The following is a 25,575-nucleotide window of genomic DNA, read 5'->3' as shown; positions in this document are numbered from 1 at the left end:
TGCTAAGGATGAAAGGAATTAGTATGTTAGAACAGTGCCGGGCACATAGGAGGCTCTGTTTAAGTGTTTCTTAAGTAAATTAAGGAAATGAATTCTGAGGCAATTGAATCATGCAGTTTTACACTTTCTTACCGTGGAGAAGGGCAAAAGCTCAGACAGTATGTCTGGTGGCCCTGATGAGACAGACACATGAGAAGGAGGCGCCACTGGGTGCCAAAGAAGCTCTAACAGTGTGTCATTATTAACAGTGGTCATGGTGACCGTGTCTTGAGAGCAGTTCCAGGCCAGGCGCTGTGCTGAGTACTTTCCATGTGTTCATTGAGTAAAATCTGCATGACAACCCCGTTAACTCCATTTTGCAGACAGGGAAACCAAGGCTCAGAGGTTAGGTGGCTGGCTTGAGGCCCACAGCGAGGAAGTGGTTAGCGCGATAGCCCTTGCTCCTGACTGGTTTTCCCAGCATGCCTTTGCACTCGTGTTCCATCCATCTGAGTCCTGGCCTCCTGTATGAGTCATCTTGGGCTGCTTTTAACAGAATGCTGTGGGATGCCATGCCTAATGCCATAGGCTTAATTAAACAACAGAAATGTATTTTCTCACAGTTCTGGAGGCTGGAGGTTGTCAGCACAGTTAAGTTCTGGTGAGGGCTGCCTCCTGGCTGTAGAGGGTCACCCTCTCACTGTGTCCTCACGTGGGGGAGAGAGCAATCTCTTTCCCTTCTTACAAAGCCACCAATCCCCTCATGAAGGCCCCTCCGATGTGACCTCATTTAACCACATTTAACCTCCCAAAGACCCTTTCTTCAGATCCAGTCACACAGGGGGTTAGGGCTTCACCATCTGAATTGGAGGCACACAGTTCAGTCCATAGCACCTCCCCGTGGTCTTCCTGTGTCCTCTCCTCATTAGCTGGGGGCTTCCCTCTCTGTCTTTGCTCAGTTTCCCAACCTTTCTCCACCTTGGATGAAAGCTGAAGCTGGGAAGGACAGCAGATGTGATTAAACCCATGCTCCTGTGATAAACAGGGCTGCCGAAACCCAAAGAAGAGAAAAATCTTACCCAAGGCCACACAGCAAGCCCATTGTAGATCGAGTACTGGAGCCTGGGTCCCTGAGTCCCAGCCCAGTGCCCCTGCTGTGCTGCAGTTGAAATGCTGGCATCCCCTGTCTTGAGTCTAGGCCTTGAAATTCACAGACCACGCTCTCCTCTGGCACAGTGGAGAGGCTGGCGTGGCCAGGGTAGTGTCTCTGGGCCTGGAACATGACTCCATTTCCCAGTATGTGCACGCCTCAGCTTCCCCACCTCACAGGCAGCAGTCATGGGGATGCTTCCCTTGTCAGAAGGATGTGGGGCCCTTAGGATGATAACATGGACAGCTGTGTTGAAAGGAGGATGCTTCAGGAGTGGATGGCAGGCACCTGGCTTCCTGCCTTGGCCTGTCCCCGATTTTATGTCTGGCCTGAGCAAGTCACAGCTCTGCTTTAGTCCTTAATGTCCCCCTCACGAAGGACATTCAGTGACCCACGCCCTGCCCTCTTCAGAACTGACATCATTACCTCGATGATGTTTTCCGATGTTTGAAGAGCCCCCTCCATGCCACAGTGTTGGCTCCATGACATCTCAACCCAGTGAGTCTTTTTGAATTGGAGTTTCCCATTTGTAAAACAGGAGCAGGGAAGAGCCTGGACAAGATCCCCAGCCTTCTTGCCTAGGAACGAAGGGAACAACACTGGATACTGCGTACGTCAAGGCACTGAAACCCTTACCGCCCAAAGCGTAGTTTGAGGCCCAGCAGCCCTGGCCCCACCTGAGAGCTTGTTAGAAATGCAGAATCTCTGAGTGAGGCGTGGTGGCATGGTGCCTGGAGTCCCAACCACTCAGGAGGCCGAGGTGGGAGGGTTGCTTGAGCCCAGGAGTTTTGTTGTGCCTGTGCAGCATAGTGAGACCCATCTGTAAAAAGGAAAAGAAATGCAGAATCTCAGGCCCTACCCCGGAACAGCTGAGCCAGAATCTGCATATTTTTCAAGATCCCCAGCTGATCTGTATGCACACTGAGGTCTAAGAAGAACTGATTTCAGCCAGCTGGAGGTGCCCTTTTAGGTCACTTGTAACTCCAATTATGATAAGTGCAAACAAGTAAGTGGCAAGTGAGGCAACTGGGCACATCTAGACCTCTTGAGACCTCAGCTTCCCCAACTGTAAAATGGGTGGAGTTGGAGTCTTTCTTGCTCCAACTTCTTCTGGAGGAAGAAGGTATTGAACGGAATTTCTTTTTTTTTTTTTTTTTTTTTGGAGACGGAGTCTCGCTCTGTCACCCAGGCTGGAGTGACGGAATCTCGGCTCACTGCAAGCTCTGCCTCCCGGGTTCACGCCACTCTCCTGCCTCAGCCTCTCCGAGTAGCTGGGACTACAGGCGCCCGCCACCACGCCCGGCTAATTTTTTGTATTTTTAGTAGAGACGGGGTTTCACCATGGTCTCGATCTCCTGACCTCGTGATCCGCCCGCCTAGGCCTCCCAAAGTGCTGGGATTACAAGCGTGAGCCACCGTGCCCGGCCTTGAACGGAATTTCTTCTTTCCCAGGGAGCGCTTGAAGCGCAGCCAGAAGAGCACCAAGGTGGAGGGCCCAGAGCCAGTGCCAGCCGAGGCCTCACTGAGTGCCGAACAAGGAACGATGACGGAGGTGAAGGTGAAGACGGAGCTGCCCGATGACTACATCCAGGAGGTGATCTGGCAGGGCGAGGCCAAGGAGGAGAAGAAGGCGGTCAGCAAGGATGGGACCAGCGACGTGCCTGCCGAGATCTGCGTGGTGATCGGCGGCGTCCGCAACCAGCAGACCCTTGGTGAGTGCCCAGCGTCTGTGGTCAGGGTGGAGACCAGGGTGGGAACATGGAGTCGGAGTCAGAGTCCTGGGGAAAAGGGGCCTGGCGCCTCTGCCCCCTTCCTGGCTGAGAGAACCTTTGCTGGCTTCCCTCTGCATTCAGGGAGAGATCTCAGCTTCTTAGACTTGCCTTTGCTTGTGCAGTTTCCGGCTGGAGAACTCTTCTTTTTCTGCTGGGCAGCAGGACCCTATCCGTCCGTCAATACCTTGTATAAGTCAAATGCCTGGAACCTTCTGGGGGCCCAGTGAATCCCTTTGTCTGTCTTAGGGCTCCCATACCCCTGGGGGGTCTCGCACAGCCCTTACTGCTCGGTGTCCTAAATGCCTCTCTGCTTTTCTCCCTCCTGGAGGGAGGGAGATCCCAGTGCCGGAGCTGCTCAGAGCAGATACCCCATCAGGATTGGATCAGTGACAGATGGTGCTTCCCCTGCCTCTTCTGGCCTGGGCCAGGCCCAGAGGAGCTCTGTGGAAACTCACATCTTAGCAACAATTTCTCTCCCTCTGTTCTCCAGCATTCGCCGGGGATACCCCTCAGGGGCCCCCTGCACTGCTGCCAGGTTCACAGACTCAAATGCCCACGAGGCCCAACAAATATGTTTATTTAGCATAAATAGAGATGAGCCAACAGGACAGGTGGTGGGGACCGTGTCCAGTTAGAGAACGCACACCGCGTGTGTGGAGGGCGGCTGCTGCTCAGCTGCTGCGCTGACGGTTGCTGGGTGGGGATACGGCTCAGCGTTGCCACATCTCTGGACAATACACATGCCAGAAATGAAGATTTTGATGGGAATTCTTTTGGCTTTAAATGTTGGCAACCAATTGACCTTTTGAAATCCGCCAAACAAAACATGTCTGTGGGTCAGAGTCCCTATGGGCACAAGTTTGCAACCCCTGGTCTGTGAAATAAAGTCCTCATTCCTGGCGTGGAGGCCTTGCCTGGTCTGGCTCCAGATTTCTGCTTTCCTCCACACCCTCCTCCATGTTTCCAAGGCTCAGTGTGTTCTTAGAAGTGCTGCTGCTGTCCCGGCCTCTGCTGCCTTCCTGGTCCAGCTCTGGCTCACTTCCTACTGACTTCCAAGCACCTCCATCTTCCTGGTGCACATCCTGGATGCGGCACCACAGCCTCGTTTCTGCAAGTTTAGACTCAAGTCCTGGTGCCTTTTCTTCCCAGTTGTTGAGAATCATCCTTAAACTCCCTTTCCCAGCTGTTCCCTGCTGGTTGTGGCCATCTCAGCCCCACCTGGGTCATGGCAGCATCCTGATAACGGCCATGCTTTTGCAGCTTGCCTGCCCTCTGCCCTGGCTGCCAAGAGGCCTTGGCCAAAACAGAACACCGACCATGTTGCTCCCCTGCTTATAACCCTGGGACTCCCTACTGTCTCTAGAGTTGAGGCCAGAGCATTAAGAGCCTCCATAACCTGAACCTTCTAGCCCCATTTCTTGCTTCTGGTCTTCCCAGACCTTTCATTCCAGTGTAGTCTGCTCTTCCCGTACTTTGTGTATGCTGTTGCCTCTCCCAGGAATGCCTTCCCCCATTTCCACTTGCCCAAATCCAACCTATCCTTCAAGGCCAACTCCAGTGCCACCTCCTCCCAGAAGACTTCCTTGATCTCTTCTGGTGAGAGTGGGCTGTTTCTACCCTGCTCCTCAGTTGGTGCACTTTCTACTTTCTTTTTAGATTAGAGGGGCCCTGTCTGTTCCTGTCTCTTCCATGAAAGTGGAAACCCCTAGAGATTGGGGTTCCAGGACCTGCCTGATTTATGTCTCCATGTTCCCTGCTTCCACTCCGTAATACCAAACAAAGTATTGGTTTCTGGGAGTGGTGATGTTGACACTGGTGCTGCAACTGTCAAGGTGAGGCCAGGTTATGCTGCAGTAACAAAAGATCCTGAAAGGTACAAGGTATCTTAGTAGCTCAAAACCACAGCAGTTTATTTCTTGTTCACAGTACATGTCCATTGTGGGTCAAGAGGGAGCTCTGCTCCCCTCTGGTCCCAGACTAAAAGCTGTCATGTAGAATGCTGCCAGCCAAGTGACAGAGGGAAAGCACTCTGTGGAGAGACTTACGCTGGCAATTAACTGCTGCAGCCAGAGAGAGAGGTTAATTCTGCTCACAGTCATTGGTCAGAACTAGTCACACGGCCCTACCCAACCTCAAAGAGGCTGGGAAATGCCGTCCTCCCATGTGATGGAATGGGGTGAACCAGGAATGTTTGGGGGCGGGGGGCGCAGGAGTGACTTAGGCCAGTGTGGAATGAGAGAGTGAGTCTTTTCAGGGGCCTGCGCTGACGTTCCCCCATCCATATTCACTCCCTGAGGCCAGGGACTGTGTTAATCACTGGTGGATTTGTTAGTTAATGGAGACCTGCCCTTGCTCTCTTTGGTATCTGTGTGTGTTAAGACTCGTTAGATCCAGTAGCTGTTTCTGCCCTTCACCAGGAGATGCCCAGGGAAGGATGGTTGAATCTGAATCCTGGGATAGAGCCAGAGGTCTGGATTCAGTGGGGAAAGCCTTGGGCAGCTAGGCCAGGGAAATGCTGGGAATCTTCCTTAGGCCAGCTGCCTGCACAGTGAGAGCCCCAGGACCTGTGAGCCTCATGCCAGCCACCGATGCTGATTTCCAGCTCAGCTGCTGCTCAGCAGCAGGGTCCTTGGCCTCGCTGTGCCTTAGTGTCCTCCTGTGTTAAATGAGGCATGGTCCCCGTCCCGGCCACCTCATGGGTGTGGCCATCCAAGGCAGCAGTGGAAGGAAACAGTGTTGCTTGAGGAGAATGAGCTGAGATCCTTGGACTGGGAGTGAATCCAGGCTCCATGACTTAATAGGTGTGCTATCTCGGACCCTGTCTGTCTCAGTTCTTATAATTACGAAATCATCAGGCTATCTGAATATTCAATGAGATAATGTATGTGAAGTGCTGCACATTGTGCTTAGTAAACAAGTAGCTAGTATTCTCAGTAGTACTAATATTAATAGTATAAAATGCCTCTTCAAGAGGGAGGAATAGTCATTGTTTCTGATTTTTCCAATCTAAGAAGTAAGCCATTGTGATATATTGAAACGATGGGATGGGGAAGAAAGTCGGCGCAGAGTAAGGTGTTAGAAGACACGGGTTCCAAGTGGGCTTCAGTTTTCTCCCCTGAGAACTGGACTGGGAAACCTGTCTGGACCTTGGTGTTCCTTCTAGTACTGCTTCCCTCCAATTCGGGGACTTTGAGGATCTTGTAATCTGCTTTGGGCAGACTCTTGTGAAAAAGATTTAGAAGCCCCAGTGACAAGGGACGTGTGGAGCTGCCGTGGTGGAGCCCTACAGAAGCAGGGCCAGAGTGCTCCCTGCTGTCACAGCGGCTCATCTTGCATGCTGGAAGGCAGGCTCTTCTGCCTAGGGATGGGGGTTTTCTTCCAAGGGTCAGGCTCAGAGGAAGCTGGCTTGGCCTCATCACCAGGAAAGAAAGGCATTTAAAAACAAAACCAGTGTTAGAGTTGAACCTTTTGAACTCCTCTCATCTCAAGATGGCAAGTAGATTTTAACTTGTGGGTTAAGTCCAGGCAGTTGCTACTGGCTATAAGGAGTTCTCTGTTGAGGATTCTAAAGGGTGGCATGATTGGTTGTTGATGTCTGCCCTGGATGTAGAGGTGGGCAGTGGAGCTATGCATGCTGTCAGTTTGGTACCCCTGACCTCCTTATTTTATAGAGGGGCAGACAAGCCTGAGGAAAGGATGAGAGTTGCCCAGGGTCACCCAGCAAGTTGGTGACATTTTCTTTCGTGTTATGAAGGGCCTACTCCACCTCACAACACCTACCTCCCACCTGCTTCTGAAAGTGTATCAAGGAGGGAAAGCTCTCCCAGGGACCTGGCTGGGGTGGGATGCTGGTTAGAGCTTGCTTTTAAGTGAGCTCCTGCTGCAGTGTGCATTCGTTGTCCTGGTCACCGGGCATGGGGGAGTTAACGTGTTCCTGGGGCACTTGGCAGGGAGTGCTGGGTGCTGTGGTGCCAAGGGCCTCCTGAGTACTTCGCTCACCCAGCCTTGCTCCGGGCTCAGAGATGGGCTCTGTTGCTGAGTAGAATAGTGTTCCTGTTCAGTCACCCAGTGCTGCGCCATGAGGGAGCCTCCCCGAGTCCACACTGACCCTTTAATAGCCATCAGACAAACAGTGTTTCCAGTGACACAAACATTATCCAAGGCACTTCCCATGGGGGAGCCTGGGTCATGGACACGCAGATGGCATTTGGCAGCTTCTCCTGCTGGAGTCAGGAGGGGCATCAGTGCCCAGGAGGCTGACTGCCAAGTTTGCAGTGGTTGCTGCTGCTTCCCTGCTGCCCAGAGAATTCCCTGTGCTGAGAAGGGTGTCTCTCACTCCAAGAAAGAAATTCACTGCCGTTGGAGGTGGTGCAGGGTTTGGGGGCAAGACCAGGAGCTTCCTTTTATAGCAAGAAGAGCAGAGATGATAGATACTAAACTTCATAACTTTGTTGGATAAAAGCAGAAATGAAAGAAAGGAAGTTAACAGACGCCTCACCCACCTGACAGCCTGCATGAACAGCTCTGTATGGCAGCCCCAAGAAGGAAGGGCAGACCACACTTGAGGTTTCAGGGGCTCCTCTAGGAGGATGAGTAAACACAAGGCACTACCATTGCTCCTGCAGTGCCAAGGGCCTCCTGAATACTTCGCTCACCCAGCCTCACTCTGGGTTCATGGCAGTCCCATGTTCATGGCAGACACTGCGAATTGATTACTGTACATTGTCCAATGATGCACCTCAGAATCCTTCTCAACACAGTATGCCAAGAGGTCTCTGCCAGTCAGCTAGAATTGAAAAATTAGAAGTGGAAACCTACTTGCCATTCTTTTTGATGAAGATAAGGCAAGTTGGGTTTACAACAATCAGAGCATCCAGCCCTTAGACTATTTCCTGGCTCTAAGCGATAAGGATGTCCGCATCCCATTATGGTGGTCCAGGTGTACTGTCAAGCAGTGGGTACTCTTTCCTGTGCTGTGAAATCACTGGTCCTTAATCCTGAGGTGGTTACTAATGAGGGAATCCAGGGAGAGCAGTAGGGGCCCGGAGACCCGAGGCTTAACTGAGTTTCCTCAGTAGCAGTACAGGAGATTGTGGAGGGAATGAGTGGCCCAGACTTGACTCCTCTTCACATGAGGGACAGGGACCAACTGGGTTATTCCCCGTTAGTGGAGACCTGAAGGGGGGGATGATGTAATCTAAATATTCACAACTTACAGCATTTTGCAAGGTGCGCATGGAGCAGACACATTCCAGGGTGTCCTAGCCAATACTGAGAAGTCTCCAGGAGGGGATTTCAGCTCAGTAAAAGGAAGGACTTCGTGTGACCATGGGAACTGTTTGGTACCTGGACATAAGCCTGTGAGGGAGTGAGTTCCCTGTCCTGACATAGGTGATCAGGGAGGGTCACTGGACAAAGTGCAGGAGGGGGAGTCAAGGATGAGATAGATGGGAGACTGGATTCTGCAAGGATGTTTCCAGGCAGCAAGCTTTCAGGACCGAGGTACAGAGGTGTTCTCACACACATAGGGCAGCCCAGAGAGCCAGGAAAAGAGGAGGAAGGAGCTCCAGCCAGGAGGCAGCAGCCAGGCTATGGCACTGGAAGGAGCAACAGAAGAGCTTGACAGTCATTCAGACACAGCCACGTGGGTTTCAGCCTGTGACAGACCCAGGCAGCGTAGGTGCCAGGTCCTGCTTCATCGTGCCAGCTGATAGTTAGTTTCCTGTTTCAATAGGTTGTTGGCAGGGCCTCACACAAGAGCCTGCCAGAACCAACACTCAGCTCTTTGCTGCAGCCACTCGGAAAGGAGGAGTTCTGGCCACCCTCCCAGGCGCATCCTGTCTCTGCTACTGACGCTTCCTCTTGTGGTCGGAAGGGTTAGAGGGTCCCTGTTAGAAAGGGCCCCTGGGCTGTAAGTCAGGAGCCCAGGGTTTACCCTACTGTGGGGCCTTGGGTAAGCCCCTTAACTTCTCTAAGCCACCGTGTCTTGAATGGTCAGTAGGTAGAATAAAAGTCTGCCCCTCTTTCCAGTAGAATTGTTGGGGGCAGAGTGACGTAATAGGTATGGAAGTGTTTTTAACAGGGGACAAAAAACGTAAAACCAGTACCACTACTGTTAGCTGAAACCTCAGGACATTGATACCTCTGGGGTTACCTCTAGAGTGACAGGAACCTAAAAGGCCAAGGTTTTCAAACATTTGTTTTTGCTCAATACCTCCTAAAAGAATTTTGAAAACTGTATATTCTTTTTCACATTTGAGTTGACATCTAACATTTTTATCCAAAGTTTAAATCATTGCAAAGGATATAATTTCCAGGATATTGTGTAGAAAAAAAAAAAAAGGTGGCATTTCGGAAATAAAACTGTGAACCAATTTTCAAAATGTATCCAAGGGAATCCAAACACTACCACTATTTGATATCCGCCATCATCACTTCAAAAACATATGAACAAGCCTATCTTTAACAGTCAGAAATTTTACATCTTTTCTTTTTCTCCTTGAGCTCATATTTCCAGTCCACTGCCCCCACAGGGTTTTATCTTAATGTAAAATATATTTTTTATGCTTGAAAGTCTTTTATTGATCACTGTTTCACACTCATCGCCATAACAAGATGTACATAAATTGAAATTGAAATTTCTAAAAAAAAAAAAAAAAATTTCCTGGGATCATAAAGCTCTACATTCTGCAACATTTTTTTTCCAGATTGAGTTGTTATTAGCATACAATTCATCAAAAATAAATTTAGGTAAATAGTAAATGTAAAAGTAAAAAATTACTGAGAATGCATCTCTTAATGAAATGGATAGGGCTTCATTTCTTTCTCAATTGGCTCATGTATCTGTGAATTAATATTTCTTATTGCTAGAAGGAGACAAGATTCGGCATTAATTTAATTCCTGTCTTTTGGTTTTTGTAGGTCTAAGTGCTTAGAAAGCTCAGTCACATAAATAAGTAGCTGGCAGTGGATAGAGTTTTGTTTTAGCAGTGTCACTCAATTCTTTGAATTCCTTCCAACTTGTATGCCAGAAATCACACGGGGGTCTATCATCAGACGATATTTTTAATGGTCTCTTCGCTGACAACTCCATTAGATCCTCCTCTAATTTTGTTGAGAGCAGAGAGTTGGAAATCACCCAATGCGAAAAAGGAGTTGTTCCTGGTCATTAGATCCACTCACTTTCTGAGCCCGACACCGGTATTGTAGGGTCACCTCTTTGCTTGGAGCCCCAAGGTTTTCATCTCTTGGGGAAGGCACCATGGTAGGATTAGGGGTGGGTGAAAGGATTGTCTTTTGTTTGTAACGTGGCACAAGGGTGAAGGTGAGAGTGGGAAGAACCAGTGAGTGGGGCCTCCCACCTGCCAGTTTCTCTGGCACATTGATTTTAGGAAAGAACACATTTAGAAGCTGATGATTCTCTTAAGGCTGCATGGACCTACTTACCCCTTGGGCAGCCACCACACACCCCCAGGAGATTTGTGCTTCACTCAGAAGACCCTGCTCCAGAGGACATTTGGTTTGAGGCCAAGCCCCAGAGCCTCAGGAAACCCACTTGTCCGTGACTTCCCTGTTCAGATCCCCTGTCCTTCGGCAAGCCCTGGACCCAGCTCCTGTTGCATGTTTGAACAGAGAGGGCTGGGCACACTCCTAAGCATTTGTTCTCTGAACAGTGCCTCCTGAGACGCTCCGAGCTAAATATGGGACTGTCCATTGTAAGGAACCAGCCTTCTGTCCCTACCCTTGTGTTTTTCTTCTCTCATTCACCGGCTTTGGATTTCTATCTTGTCACATTTTGTGTATCGTAAAAGGTGTCTGAGCTTCTCTAGACCTGGCTGGGTGCAAAGGGTTGCTACCCCACGTTCTTTCTCAGAAGCCTGCATCCTCTCCTAGGCATCTTCCTAGTGTCCCCCTCTGTGACCTCAGGAACTAGACTTCCTGTCCTCGCCTGGTCTATCTGATGCTCTGAGAGGGAGCTAAGCTGGGTGTTTAGGGAAAGTGCTCAATTGGACCTGTGAACTCGGATTTGTTGGGATGGCGACTGTTGCATCACTTGAGATAGCAGGAATGGGGAGAGGAAAAGTCTGCTCCTGCCTCCTGTGTGCTGGCAAGCCCTGCCAGCCATCCCTGGCAGCAGTCCCAGGGCTCTCAACAGGGGACTCTGGGGAGTCCTGTGGCAGCACCAGACATAGTGGGGGGCTCTGCTGCCTTGTAGCATTTAAGGAAAGTGCCATGACTGAAAGGAACACACAGCTTGCTTGGCATCCAGCAGGTGACCTGGGGTGGTGGCAGTAGCATGGCTCTGGATCCCCAAGGCCTACTTTGAGTCCAGTTCCTTGCCAGCCACTAGCAGAGCTGATGCTCATCCTTGCAATGGATGTTGAGTCGCCAGCCTCATGAGGACTTCTGGGAAGATGGTGGACGGAAATGAGACCTGGTAAAGGTTCTCTCTCTCTCTTTTTTTCTTCTTCTTCCTCTTCTTTCTTCTTTCTTGTTTCTTCTTCTTTTTTCTTGTTCTTCTTTTTTCTTCTTTCTTTCTTTTTTAGAGACAGGGTCTTACTCTGTTGCCCAGGCTGGAGTGCAGTGGCATGATCACAGCTCACTACAGCCTCGACCTCCAGGGCTCAAGTGTTCCTCTCACCTCAGCCTCCCAAGTAGCTGGGACTACAGGTGTGCTCCACCATGCCCAGCTAATTTTTGTGTTTTCTGTAGAGATGGGGGTCTTGTTGTGTTGCCCAGGCTAGTCTTGAACTCATGAACTCAAGTGATCTGCCTGCCTTGGCCTCCCAAAATGCTGAGATTCACCGCGCCACAGCCCACAGGGACCATTTCTTCCTGGTGCTTTCCAAGAGGCTAGTTGTGTGGCTTGGGAGCAAATCAGATCTGACCAACCTCTGGTGCTATGCGTTGCCCCTCTGGTCCTCTCTTTCCTCATCTGAAAAATGGGGATAATGATCACCTTTACCTGCTGGAATTGTGAGGATGAACTGAGCTGGTGTGAGAAGCCCCAGAGCCAGGACCCGGAGCCCACTATCTGGCTGCATGAACTGGGTGAAATGCTGCACACAGCTGCCCTAGCCTCTGCTTCCTCACCCATGCCATGGGGCAGAGGTCAGCCTGCATGGAAACATTGCAGATGAAGTGAGCCCAGACAGGTGGTGATGGTGATAGCCATGGTTCATAGAGGGAAAAATGTGGCTGGGATGAACAGAAGAGGGAGCGTGCTGGGCAGGGAGTCAGGCATCGGGGCTGAGGACTGTCTGAGCTGAGTCCCCAAGAAGGCCCTCCTTGCGCCACTGCATCAGTCTGGGTCTGTGGTGGCCACAGGCCAGGGGGATGCATGGACACTGCACCTGTGGGGCACATCTCCTTGGAGGGTGATTTTGCTGGAGGGTTTTTGGGTAGAAATTGTGTGTTCTAATCATATGATGAATCAGAATATAGAGAAAACACAAAACAATTCAGGGAGCTGTTGGCCCATGGCTGCTGTATTCTGCCGTGTGCCAGCCTCCCTTGGGAACATGTGGATGCCCCTTGGCCAGCACAAGGTTTTTAATGAAGAGATAGGCAGTGTGATCTTGTCCACGCTTCTCAAAGTGCAGCCAACTTCGCCCCTTCCCTAACCTTCCAGGCATTCTCCAACTTTAAGGGCTCTTTCTGATTTCTTACGTAATTCAGATGGAAAAGCGCCTGAAGGCAGCCCCCACGGTGGATCTGTGCGAAGCCGGTATTCAGGGACCTGGATTTTTGACCAAGCATTGAGATATGCATCTGGTACGTGATGGCCAAGGGGTAGTGCCTGATCCGGGGCCAGTATGGGTGGGGGCACAGCTGGACACAGCTGTCAGCTACAGACCTGAGTAAGCAGACCCTGCTAGCATCTCAGGGTCAAGAGGGGCCACCTTCTCCATCCCCTGTCCTGGCTACATGTGAGCAAATCTGACTGGGACCGTGGAAGTACTGGACTACTGGAGGAACGATAGAGCACGTGGAAATCTGGACTCCTAGAATGTCCAGAGCATTTTGGCGGCACTTCCTATGGGCCACAACTCTGAAACAGGCCAAGGGGACAAAAGGGTTCCAAGCCAAATGTGTTTGGGAGACCCTGGGTTAAACAGTAGCTGACCTCTCTCCCTGCAGGACTTCGCAGGGCCTGTGGCTGCTCCTGTGCAGTGGCCTCCCCAGGGCAGGCCACGCCACGAGGTCTCCCTCATGCACACTTGGCCGTGGTCCTCTTTTTGCTGGGGTGCATTCAGGGAGTTGGGTTCCAAAGAATAAACTTTGGAGAATGCTGCTAGTAACAGCAGCTGACCTATATCGTGTGCCTGCTGTGGATCAGGCCTTGTGCTAAGGAGCCACCACGTTATCCCTCACAACCCGTCCCCCTGAGGGGTAGACAGTGTTACAGAGAGGAAACCTGAGGTGTGGGTGGTTCCATGACTTGTCCAGGGCTCCCTCTGCTGGGATGTGGTGAGCCAGGGTTTGCACCCAGGTTTGCTGGCATCGCTGCACTGAGGGCTGCCACTCTGGTGAACTCTCCCCATGCCCCACCTCTCACCTCTCTGGCCCCATCACATAGGGGAACCTGAAGCCCAGAGTCAGGCTGAGCGAGGTGCAGGCGGGGGCCCTGGGTTTTAGGCTGAGCGAGGGGCAGGCGGGGCCCTGGGTTTTAGGCTGAGCGAGGGGCAGGCGGGGCCCTGGGTTTTAGGCTGCATGAGGGGCAGGCTCAGGGTCCCTCCTGCCAGCACACAGTGCTCAGTCCAGAGACTCCGTGTGCCAGGCAGGCTGCCTCACTCTGCATTGGGGGTCAGGAGCCAGCTGAGGAGAGGCTGAGGAGCCATCATGCCCCCCATGACTCCCTCTGTGGGGGGTGACACCTGCAGGCAAGGCTGCATGTGCCCTTAGCTCTCCCACAGCTTGGGGTGAACTCCATACTGCCTGCCAGGCGGGCCTTGGCTTGGCTGTAAACAGTATCTACTACACTGACTTGGGCCGCCCACTGCAGTTGGGCCAGGGTCCTGCCTCTGTGCCCCCAGGCGCTGCACTTGCTGCCCTAACGCCATCATCCTGCGTTGTCCCTGTGCCAGCTGGCCTGTCTGCTTCCTATTAGACAGAAGACAGGGAGCGCACCTTGCTCATTGCTGGGGCCACAGTGCCCGGCACATTGCAGGCACTCGTAAGTTCTTCACTGGTTGAAGGGGAATTGGCAGAAACTGCTGAAGAGTGGGTGGAGGCAGCAGGAAGAGAGTTGGAGGCATTATTACTCAGTGACAGATGAGTACAGCAGCAAGACACCATGGATTTATGGAGCCCTCGCTGTGTGCCAATCACAGGGCTAAATACAAAGAAATATGCAATCTGATCTTCGCCCTCCACGTGATTGTATTTTTCCCTGTGTGACAAGGGTAATACACATACAAACCACTAAATAACAGACTACTAAATCCCACACTGGTGTTAGGATGACAGCGGCCCTTGGAGTGACCCACAGTAGTACCAGTGGCACTGGCTCCTGTTCCTCAGTACCTGTGGTGTGCCAGCCGACTCACATGATGAACCTCGTTGATACGGACCTCAGTCATGAATTGTAGGAATCAGAGTCCGGTTTTGCAGGTGGGGAAACAGAGGCTCAGACAAGTGAAAGGATGTGTCCGAGATCAAAAAAAGGATGTGTCTGAGATCAAACAGATAAGGCAAACTTGTCCAGCCGACGGCCCGTGACCGCATGTGGCCCAGGATGGCTTTGAATGCGGCCCAACACAAAGTCATAAATGTTCTTAAAACATTGTAAGTCTTTTTGTGATTTTTTTTTTTTTTTTTTTTTTTTTTAGCTCATTAGCCATTGTTAGTGTTAGTGTATTTTATGTGTGGCCCAAGACAATTCTTCCAGTGTGACCCAGGGAAACCAAAAGGTTGGATCCGCCTGAGCTAAGGGATAGCAGAGCTGAACTAGGCTTCAGACTCCACATCCAGTGCTCTTCCAGCTTCACTGCATGCCTCAGGTACACACCCAGGAAACGGGCCTCTGCTTCCAGGCAAGACTAAGGGAGTAGGAGTTAATGGTCTTCACCTCACGGAGGGTCTGGTCTTGTGCTGGGAACACTCTTCATGCAAACTCAGTCTTCACACCAACACACTTGAATCATCCGGATTTTTCCCAGGAGGAAATTGAGGCCCAGCCAGTGAATGGCAGAGTTAAGACTCTTATCCTAGGTCTGCCTCTCCCATCCCCAGATGCTGGGTACCAGAATTCCCTGGGGACCTTGGAATAGGCAGGTCTCCACCCCAGCCACTCTAGATCGCTAAGCCTGGAGTGGGCCGGGGCGTCTGCATTTGTCCATGCTCCCTGGCTGTTCTGTTAGGAAGAGCAAGGCCTGGGCCCAGGTGGCCTCAGGCTTTCATGAGGGCTGATTTAGATGGGGAGCAGGCAGGGTCTCTGCCCCTGGGGTCCCTGACAGGCTGGATCTGAGGGGCTCTTCTTGGCTTCCTACCATGGGCCTTTGCTCTGGCCTCTACATGGGCAGGCTCATCTTTTAACCTCTCTGCAGTGCTCACTAGGAGATTGGCCAATTCAGTCTCCCTGCTCCTGGGAGAAGGGCCTAGCAAGGGGCTGGGGGGGCCAGGCCTTTACACCATGTCGGTCTCTGTGTGTCTGAGGGAACAAGACAACTCCTCAGCAGGTGTAGGGGGGTCCTCTCCTTGCTGAGCCTATCTAGAGTAGGGCTGGGCATTTCCTACAGGGAGTATAGGGCCACCCCTACGAGGTAGGTGTATGTGGTCCCATTCTGCAGATCAGCAGACTGAGGCTTCGTGTATCTAAGGAAATCACCAAGGTCATGCTGCTGGTAAGTGACAGAACAGGGACAGGGACCCAGGTGTGTCTGATTCAGTCTGTCTTAATCTCTGTCCCATTCCGGCAAGGAAAAGGGGTCACTAGAAATTACTGTAATGCATCGAAGTAGTGATTTCCTTATGTGGATGCAATTTCTTCCTTTCAGAGCACTTTTACATTCATCTCCTTTTTCCCCTCAAGGTGTAGGGCTGAGAATTAGCTGAAGCAGTTACCTTCTCCATCTTACAGATTTGGAAACTGAGGCCCAGAGATGGGGGGGTGCCTTGCCCAAGGTCACCCAGAGAGTGGGAGGCAAACCTGGATCTAGACCCAGGCTTCTTGACTTCTAGCTCGGTGCTGCCTCCTTGCCAGGGACCATCTCTGCCCCTGGGACAGAGAGTTAGCCACACTTGTAGGCATCGCCTGTGGGTCCTGGGACCTTGTGGTCACAGAGGTTGGGTGACCAGTCCTTTCCTCTTCTGTTTTCCAGGGTCTTATGAATGCGGAATCTGTGGCAAGAAGTACAAGTATTACAACTGCTTCCAGACCCACGTGCGGGCACACCGAGGTGAGAGGAGTGTCCCTGGGGCAGAGCCCAGGGGCTGCACCTCCCACTGTCTGTCTGTTTCCCACTTGGGCCCCTCGTGGGTGACCCCAGAGGCCCTGACAACTCCAGCCTTTCCCATTCTCCTCCCATTTTCATCAGTAGGACAGGGTGCCAGGCAGGAGAAGGGAGGCCTCCTGATGCGGGACAGCTCGGATGTGGGAGGGGGACTCCGCAGGACACACCAGACCTGCGCCCCAGGGCACCCCCTGCTCCCCACGGGCCTCACACCTCCCAGGACATCTCATCACTGCTCGGTGTCAGTGGCCCCCACAGGGCACTTGCTGGGGTCAGTGTGTGTGTTCCTCATGACAAGCTTGGTTGTTGGGGACAGGAGGTTTGGCGTCTGTTCCTCCCAGAGCCTGGCAGACAGGGAGGAGAGGCTGGCATCAGGGGCCCGGGGCAGGACTATGAGCTTTTCCCCTGTGGTTTCCATGTTCTCTCTTGCACTTGGCACTGGCCCTGTCATTGGCCCGATAGCCTCACCCCCATCCCTCTCTCTCTCTCTGCAGACACCGAAGCCACCTCAGGGGAGGGAGCCTCCCAAAGCAGTGAGTACTTTTTCCTCCTCGTGGGCTGCTGAGGGGCGAGGGCTTGGGGTGGGACGAAGAGGAGCTGCTCATTCCCTCCCCCAGAACTGCTCCAGGTGGCCTGAGAGACACAGTGCTGGGGTCCAAGCTTTGGGGCCAGACCATCCTTACAAAACCGCAATGTGGTACCTCAGAGCAGCCCTTCCCAAAGCGCGCTCCATGGCAGGCTCATTCTGGGAAGGTTAGCGGGTGTTCTGTCCATGACGATTTCTCCGGCCAAGTAACTTTGGGAGACCTTGAGTTTCACTAAGGTGAGCAGGTTTCTTTCTTGTGGACATTGCCAGCCCTTCATTGACAGACACAGCCGTGCGTCTCCCATGGGTGCCCTGGATATGCAGGTCCTTGTGTTCTTTTGACTCTGACTCATGACTCTGGGGCTCCGTAGTTGACTTTTGGGAAATGCTGCTTTGGAGAGTTTTCTCCTGAGCCCCCACAGCCAGGGGCACTAATTGCTTATTGGTGATTTGCCCTGGGGTGCCATATCCCAGCACCTGGGGCAGCACAGGGCCTTGACATCTGCGACAGCGCTGCTGCTCACAGGCCCTGATGGCCATCCCTCCAGTTCTAGACCCCAAGCGCCTGGTAAGTGAGCAGCCAAGCTGGTGTAGACTAGGATGGAATCTCCCCACCCAACAATATGAAGCTTCAGAAATCACAGTTCCACGTGTAGGTATGTCGCCAACAGAAACGTGTGCATATCTGCTGAAAGATGCAAACTAGAATGTTCTTAGCACACTATTCCTAACAAACTAGAAGCCCCCAAATGCCCAGAGCTCATTGAATGGATAAGTAAGTCTAGTGCCACAAAAGACTACTGTAAAGTAGTGAGAATGAACAATTTACAGCTACACACAGCAACATGGATGACTCACAAACAGTGGTGAGCAAAAGAGGCCAGGCGTAAACAGAGTTCATCCTCTAAGATTCTGCAGAGAGAAAGGGCAAAAGCAGCTAAAACTAATTATTGCTGGTAGAAGTCAGAAGAGCAGTTCCCCTGGGGAAGGGGCTTCAGGGTTCTGTTTCTTGAGCTGGGTGCTGGTTACATGGGTGGTTTCAGTTTGTGGAAATTGAACAAGCTGTGCACTTAGGATTTGTACACTGTTCTACACCAGGGGTTAGCAACATTTTTCTGTAGAGGGCCAGATGGTGAGTATTTTAGACTTTATAGCCCAGACGTCTCCGTCGCAAGTATTCAGCCCTGCCCTTGTAGTGGGAACGTGCCAGGAACATAGATAATATGTAAATGAATTCCTTACCAAAACAGATGGTGGGCAGGATTTGGCTCACAAACTGTTGCGTGCCAATCCCCGTTCTATGGGTTTGTTACACCACACCATCATAAAAAAAGATTTTTAACATAATAAATAAACATTACCACCCCCTGCCCAACAAAACCCCAAACCAGAGCAGTTTGAAGAGGTGCCGATGGCTGAAAAAGGATTTTAACTGGCCTGGGTCCCAGTAGCATTTCTTCTAAGGCACTTTCCCATCCACTCCGTTTGGATTCTTATGCCAAAGGAGAGGCTGGCATGTTCCAAAGAGGAATCTGAGGCCCAGGTCGGCTAGACACCTGCCACAGGACCCCAGCTGGGAGGAGGTGGGAGCCAGGCCCTCCCCCTCCAGCCCCGCCTGTCCTGCCCCTGCCCCTGCCCCTGCCCCAGCCCCAGCGCCAGCCCCAGCCTGGTCCTTGGCTCCCATCTCCTTCAATAGCTCCATTCTTTTCCGGCTCCCGTGGACTGACTGCGGTCAGCCACACATTTAAAGAACTTCCCTATTTATCTTTTCTTCCTCAGCTATTCTGGGCCCCTGGCCTCTCCAGCAGCCCCTCAATGATCTGTTGTGTTCCGTCTGGCTTCCGTTGTCCGCGGGCTTGCTGGTTGCTGACGGCTCTGTAGCAGGGGTATTTTTAGTCCTTCCGTCACTTTTCCCTTCCTCCCTGTGGAGTTTCCTCCCCGCGGCCATTGCATGCTGTTTTATTCTCAGTCCTGCAGCCCTGCCCTGACCCAGACTGGTAGCACCTGCTTAGAATGCCTGGCCTCCACTTTATAGGAGCCTGGCCATGGAGTCATGGAGCCAAAAGGGCCCAACTGAGAAGACTGAGTCCAGCCCACCCATTTTGCAGATGAGGACACTTAAGTCCCAGAGAGAGGGAGTCATACAGGTTGTGAGTAGTGGAGGCGGGCCTAGAAATGAGGTCTCCCACATTCTATTAACAGTTCTAGGACTTTTCATTTATTTATTAGGAAAATAGTACAGTCATACATAGAAGCAGAAAGACATATTCACTCACCCATCTGTCCACTAAGGAATAAAAGATTAGCCCCTCATGCTACTGTCACATTGATATTTGTGACAGTGTTAAGTTACATTTGGCAAGTATTTATTGGATATTCCTTGTGTTCCTTTATTCTTTATTATAACTCTAGGAAATGAAGAACCTCTCATTCCCATTTTACAGATGAGGAAACCGAGGTGCAGAGGTTAGGCAGCATGTCTCAGGTCTGCCGCACTTATAACTGGTAGAGTTGGGTTTGATTAGGCAGCATGAATCCAGAGCCTGCCTCCCTGAATGGATTCACAGTGGCATTCCGAGAGACACCGAGCTCTCGTGTCTGAAAATGCAGCGGTTCTGAAAACGTGCTTTCACTGACAAAAAAATGATTCTGCTCTCCTTTTTGTGGATAACCCTCTTGGCCTAATCATTTCCTGACTGAGGAAGACCTGGGAACAGGGTCCCCATCCACGTCAAAGAGATGTCGTGGTGTTGGAGCAGGGTGGGGGTATTCTCAGCAGCAGCAACCTGGGGGCTCACGTTTTATTGGAGGTAACAGATGTGGCCCTGAAGTGAGGGGTCAGGCCCAGCTGGCCAGGGAGGCTGGGTAGAGGCAAGCAAGTGGGCAGGTGGTGGCAGATGGCAGATAGCGCTGGTCAGCTTAGGAGAGGAATGTCAAGGCAGAGCCCAGTCTGGAACCAGACCCTAGGTGGCCTTGACTTCTCTGTCTCTGTTCCTGGGCAGGTGTCCTGCACAGAAGACAGGGTTGCAAAAGAGACACTGGGGACCATGGTCTGGATGGGACCTGACAGGGAAGTTGTCTAAGTTGATTGCTGGCCACATGAAAGGATTAAAGCCTGGGCCAGGCACAGAATCCTAGAACCACCATCCTGGGAGAGGCCCCAGGAATCAGCTCATCTACATCTCTTTCCCAGCTCCCCAAATTAGGGGAGAAAACAAGGAAGCAGGACCAGCCTCTCCTGCCCCACACCCTGCCACCTCTTTCTTGGATGATTCTGGTATCCAGCATCCTCAGAATGTCTCCAAGGAACCTGTGGCTCCTTGCTCAGGGACCAGTTTTTGTCCGGGGCTCTGGCACCTGCTAAGGCATTTTCAGAGAATACAAAGAGGTGAAGGTGGTGGTGGGAGGGAGAGATGGCTATTGCCATTTGTGTCCCTAAGTTCAGAAGGTGGGGCCAGAAACCTTCCCACAGAATTACCTGGCAGCGTAACCTTGTGGTAGAGGATTGCATCAGATCCTGTATTTGGGTTCTGAGGGACAGGAGGGGGACCAGGAGAGAGGTACCCCAGCCCAGTACTGATTTGCAGCTTATTCAGACAGAGAAGGGCCACATGCCCTGACTCAGCCTTAGCTTGGAGTTAGTGAATGTTTGGATCCTAGCTCTCCCTTCCCCTCCCCACACCGGGCAGCTTTGAGCATATCACCAAGCCTCCCTGTGCCTGGGGTGATGGGATTGGTAGGCCCTCCCCGCATCAGCCCAAGGAACACACACATGAGGTTCATGCCAGTGCAAACGTTAGAGTGTGCCATTGTGGAGGGGGTAATGTCCTGTGTCCAGTCTCAGATGTTGGGTAGACCCAGGGGATCATCCAAACTCTGAACTCATGTTAGTTACTGATTGCTGTGTAACAGATGTCCCTAAAACTTAATGATTGGAAACAACAAGCATTGATTATCCCTCAGTTTCTAGGGTCAAGAATTTGGATATGGCTTTGCTGGGTCCTCTGGCACTGGGTCTTTCCCTGGCCACAGGCAAGGACTTGGCCAGGGCTGTGGTCTCATCTCAAGGCTCAACTGGGGAAAGAACTGCTTTTAAATTCACTCATGTGGTTGTTAGCGGGATTAACAACCCTGCTCTAGGGTTCTGTCCTTCCCAAGATCTTAGACTGAGGGCCTCACTGGCTGTTCACCAGAGGCTGCCCTCAGCTCCTGGTCACCTGCGTCTCTCATGGGGCAGCTCACAACCCAGCAGCCAGCAGGTGTGAGCTGGAGAGAGAAGGTATGCTTGAGACAGAAGTCCCAGTCTTTTGTAAGCTACCCTCAGAAGTGATATTCTGTCACTTTTACTGCATTCTGTTCATTAGAAGTCAGTTACCAGGTCTAGTCCAGACTCATAGAGAAGGGGTGATGTAGGGCGTGAGCATCAAGAGGCAAGGAGCCCTGGGTGCTGTCCCCAAGGCTGCTCATCACAGGCCTTCCCGGCTGTGCCCTTGGGGCACATCCCTTCTGATCCTCAGTTTCCTCATGTAAAATGAGAGACTGCTTCCTCCCTCTGCTGCAAGAATGGAGGAAAAGGAGGGGAAGAGCCTGGCCTGCTGCCCTGCTTGTTGTAGCATCTGGGCATGGGCACTGCAGTGACTGTTATTCTCACAGAGCATCTGCGAAGGGTGTGCCAGACCGTTTAGGAGCCAGGCCCTGAGGAACTCAGCTCACCTAGGGCAGGTTTGGGGGTTGGTTTTGGAGTCACGTCTGGGCTCCCAGTCACCTTGTGTGGTCTGGATCTCCACAGAGGACCCTGACACCCTAGCCTACATGCTGTGGACCCAGGAAGCAATACAAGGCTGGCTTGGGGTGGAGGGTGGGACTAGCACTGAGGCAGGAGCTTCACCCTCCTGCACATCAGGGAGGAGAAGCTGGGCATTCCAGGGAGTAGGTGGTGCCGTGCCCTTCCGTGGTCCAGAAGACTTGGGCAGTGCCAAGGTACAGACTGGCTCAGGAACTGATTCTCCATGGGGTCATTCAGCTGGAGCCAGACTGGGCTAGTTTCATCTTTGGTTTCTGAGATGATCTGGCTAGAAAAACCCCACCCCATAAGACTGAAGCCCTGGTAACCAGGTGTGTGTTTTCATCCCATGCAGACAATTTCAGGTACACATGTGACATCTGCGGGAAGAAGTACAAATACTACAGCTGTTTCCAAGAGCACCGAGACCTGCACGCAGTGGATGGTGAGTCAGGCCCCTCACTCCCTGTAGTCATGCCAAGAGGCGCCCTTCCTTGGAGACACCAGCCCCCAGCCCTCCCCACCTCCCTCCTCCCTCTTACCCAGAAAAAGGCCAGGCAGTAGCTGGAACCATGAGGGGAATGACCAGCCCTGGAGGATTCTGGGGGCGGGAACGTCACCATCATACTCCACATACACTTCTATTTAGGTTAACCCAAGTGAAATTGCCATTTTTATAGGTCAAAATCAGTAGAATATTGGAATTTCGTATCGAGTCATTTTGTAGTTTCATATTGAGCATTTGCATGTTCTGATGAAATTAAACCGGTTTTAAAAAACGAATGATGGCCTTTTAGCATCTTAGATTATACAATTAGAAATTAGAACAATACATTTAGCCAACACATATTTGAGTCTTAAAAATCCTAGAAAGAGGGTCTTAGACCTTGGAAGGGCCTTAGGGGTTCCCCGTCTAGCCCCACACCTTCAGCCCATCTTGAGCTGTGACAACCAGGCCCACCACCTGTTACCACTGGCCCATCCCTTTTCTCACCTCCTCTTTCTCTCTCCTCCCAATCTCTTCCTCTTTTCTCCTGCCCTGGCCCCTTGAACCCATGATGGCAATCAGAAACAGATCCAGGCAAACTGTCTGCCTACACCATGGGTGGGTGCCCATCCTAGTGAGGACGAGGGATTGAGGCCCAGGCCGTGTCCTGGTTGGGATGTATCCTCCTGTTGTCCTGGTTTTGGGGGGCTTCCACAGTGGCCAGGGCAGCCCCCCCGAGGCAAATCCACGGGGATAGGGGCTGGGAGCGGCGGCAGAGGCAGCTCTGGGCAGGGACTAACAGGGCTTCTGTTTGTTTCTTTCCTTCTGCGGCTGCCACCTCCCGCCCGGGCGCAGTGTTTAGTGTGGAAGGGGCCCCTGAGAACCGGGCAGGTAAGTCCTTGGTGTCTGCTCATCACCTCCTCTGTCCCCGGCTGGGCTCCTGAGACCTGGGGGACCAGGGCGCTAAGGGCCATATGTTCTCCCACAGACCCCTTCGACCAAGGTGTCGTGGCCACTGACGAGGTGAAGGAGGAGCCCCCGGAGCCATTCCAGAAAATCGGGCCAAGTATGCGGGATTCCCTCTGGGGCCAAGGGCTGGGTGGGGGCTGGCCAAGGGAGGCAGGGCTCAGTCTCACTGCTAGGGCAGGGGTAGCAGTGGGTGGCATCACTTAACTGCAGCAATGGTGCCCAGCCTGTCAGTTGGGCCAGTCAGTGTGAGGAGTGGAGCTCTTGAGGAGCAGCAGGGCAGCACAGGGTCAAGGTCAGGATGGTGAAGGCAGCCAGGCTGGGGCTGAGTCCTGGCGCTACTGCTTACAGGCTTGGTGTCCTCATGGTCTGTTAGCCATCCTGAACCTCAGCCTCCCCACCTGTGGAGTGAGGATGACATTTCCCCACAGGTTTGTTGGGGGATTAAATGAGATCCTGGATGTGAACTACTTGTTAGCACAGTGCCTGGTACATAGTAGGTGCTCGGAAAATAACACGTCGTAGTCAGCTGAAGGGGCCTATCGGCGAATGAGCTGTCCAGGGCAGCCATAGGCAGACTCTCTGTCTCTGTCCCAGGACACCCCTTGAGGGCAGGAACCACACACATGTCTGGCCTGTTTTCGATAAACTTGTATTGAGTGTTGTGAGCACACAGCAGGGAGCAGGACACATGTGGTCCTGCCCTTCGGTAAATCAGATGGGGCTTGGGGGTGGGGACAGCAGATCATTGAACAGATAGTTCCAACACAGCTTGCAGGGAGCTGTGGGAGGCCTGAGGGAATGCTGGAAGCTTTCAGATGGGGACGAGGGTAGGGGATGAGCCCCAGCATCCCATGCGAAGGCAGGAGAGCCCTGCTGGTCCCAAAAATCGATGATGGCTTCAGGTCTTACAGAGCCTTGAATGCCAGCAGGCAGCATCCCCAGGCGAATGAGCCAGAGGGTTTTTACTAAGTGGAGAAGGGACTTGATCCAATTTGCATTTTAGGAAGCCCCATTTTGCTGCTGGGAGGAAGATAGATTGGGAGGGTCTGGGTGGCCAGCCTAGGGCAGGTGCCGGGGGACCACAAGTGAGTGAGACTTGTCCTTTCCAGCTGTTCAGGAATTGCCATACCTGCTGTTTATCTCTCTGTTTTCTGTACCTCACTTACTACCCAGCAAGAAGAGACCTTTATGGTCTCTGCTTCCTCCCAATAAGGATCTAAGACAGCTTGTAAAAATGTACACAAAAACAGAACAAGCAGATGAGGATATCTGAGTGAAGGAAAATCGGAGCTGAAACACTAAGTTGGATAACATTCGTCAGAGCAGAGTTCGATCCCAGCTCTTGGAAGCGGTTGGGTGGGTCCCCTCTCCCTCCCCCAAATGCTTTTTCTTCCTCATCCCTTGTCTGTGGTCATGGGATGATTCTTTGCTTTCTTCTTAACTCTTCTGAAAGCATTCAGGAAACTGAAGATGAGATAATGTCTATAAAGTGGTTAGCACAGTGCTTGTCACATGCATAGTAAACACTTGATAAACAGGAGCATAAAAATCATCTTAAAGATGAAGAATATGGCCGGGCACGGTGGCTCTCGCCTGTAATCCTAGCACTTTGGGAGGCCGAGGCGGGTGGAGCACAAGGTCAGGAGATCGAGACCATCCTGGCCAACATGATGAAACCCCATCTCTACTAAAATACAAAAAATTAGCCGGGCATGGTGGCATGTGCCTGTAGTCCCAGCTATTCGGGAGGCCGAGGCAGGAGAATCGCTTGAACCCAGGAGGTAGAGCTTGCAGTGAGCCGAGATTGCACCACTGCTCTCCAGCCTGGTGACAGAGCAAGACTCCGTCTCAAAAAAGAATTCAAAAGAATTCGTAGTCTGGTGGGAGAGACAGACATTCATAGGCAGGTATAGGACAGGAACAGAGGATCTGTGACCTCCCAGTTGAGTATCTATCTAGGATCTGGCAGTGGTCCCAGTGTACTGCTGCTCTTCCAACCGTGTCATTATCCTTAGGAAGATGGGGTTTGAAATCAGACAGGGTTAGGGTTAAATGCTGTTGTCACCAGCTTACTAGCTCCTTACCCCTTGTGAGTATCCCATAAGTCGGGGAGAAGCACATCTCTGAATTTTCCAGTGCTCTTGGAGCACACGCACATAAAATGTCTCGCCGAGCACCTGGCTCATATCCCAGGTGTAGTAAGTGAGACCTGTTACTGAGAAAGAGTCAAGGGCAAGAGTTTTAGAGCCAACCCAAATAGAACTCCCAGCTCAACACTTAATAGCTGCATGATGTCCTACCAGTTTTCTAATCTGTCTAATCCATAGTTTCTCTACCTCTAAATGGGCTGATGACAATAAAACTCACCTTTCAGGATTGTCATGGGGCTTAGATG

The 25,575-nt window shown here is 51.9% G+C and overlaps 1 protein-coding gene across 10 annotated transcripts in view; it reads left to right on the top strand.

Moving 5' to 3' along the window:
- ZNF618 (zinc finger protein 618) overlaps positions 1-25,575 on the top strand; it is a 182,392-nt gene that overhangs the window by 111,389 nt on the left and 45,428 nt on the right. For 7 of the 10 annotated variants that reach the window (XM_055271364.2, XM_055271371.2, XM_055271370.2 and 4 more), the window contains exons 3-9: positions 2,582-2,841; positions 12,580-12,675; positions 16,224-16,301; positions 16,850-16,888; positions 22,080-22,169; positions 23,067-23,102; positions 23,200-23,277. In XM_055271364.2, the coding sequence (XP_055127339.1) occupies positions 2,582-2,841; positions 12,580-12,675; positions 16,224-16,301; positions 16,850-16,888; positions 22,080-22,169; positions 23,067-23,102; positions 23,200-23,277 (677 nt within the window). The remainder of the gene's footprint in view (positions 1-2,581; positions 2,842-12,579; positions 12,676-16,223; positions 16,302-16,849; positions 16,889-22,079; positions 22,170-23,066; positions 23,103-23,199; positions 23,278-25,575) is intronic. The other 3 variants (XM_055271366.2, XM_055271365.2, XM_055271372.2) reach the window with 1 other exon arrangement.

This window comes from Symphalangus syndactylus, chromosome 3 (assembly GCF_028878055.3).
Source record: "Symphalangus syndactylus isolate Jambi chromosome 3, NHGRI_mSymSyn1-v2.1_pri, whole genome shotgun sequence".
In the NCBI taxonomy this organism is placed as follows: domain Eukaryota; kingdom Metazoa; phylum Chordata; class Mammalia; order Primates; family Hylobatidae; genus Symphalangus; species Symphalangus syndactylus.
Note: the sequence above shows the minus strand (reverse complement) of the source record. Positions and strands in the feature narration are given on the sequence as shown.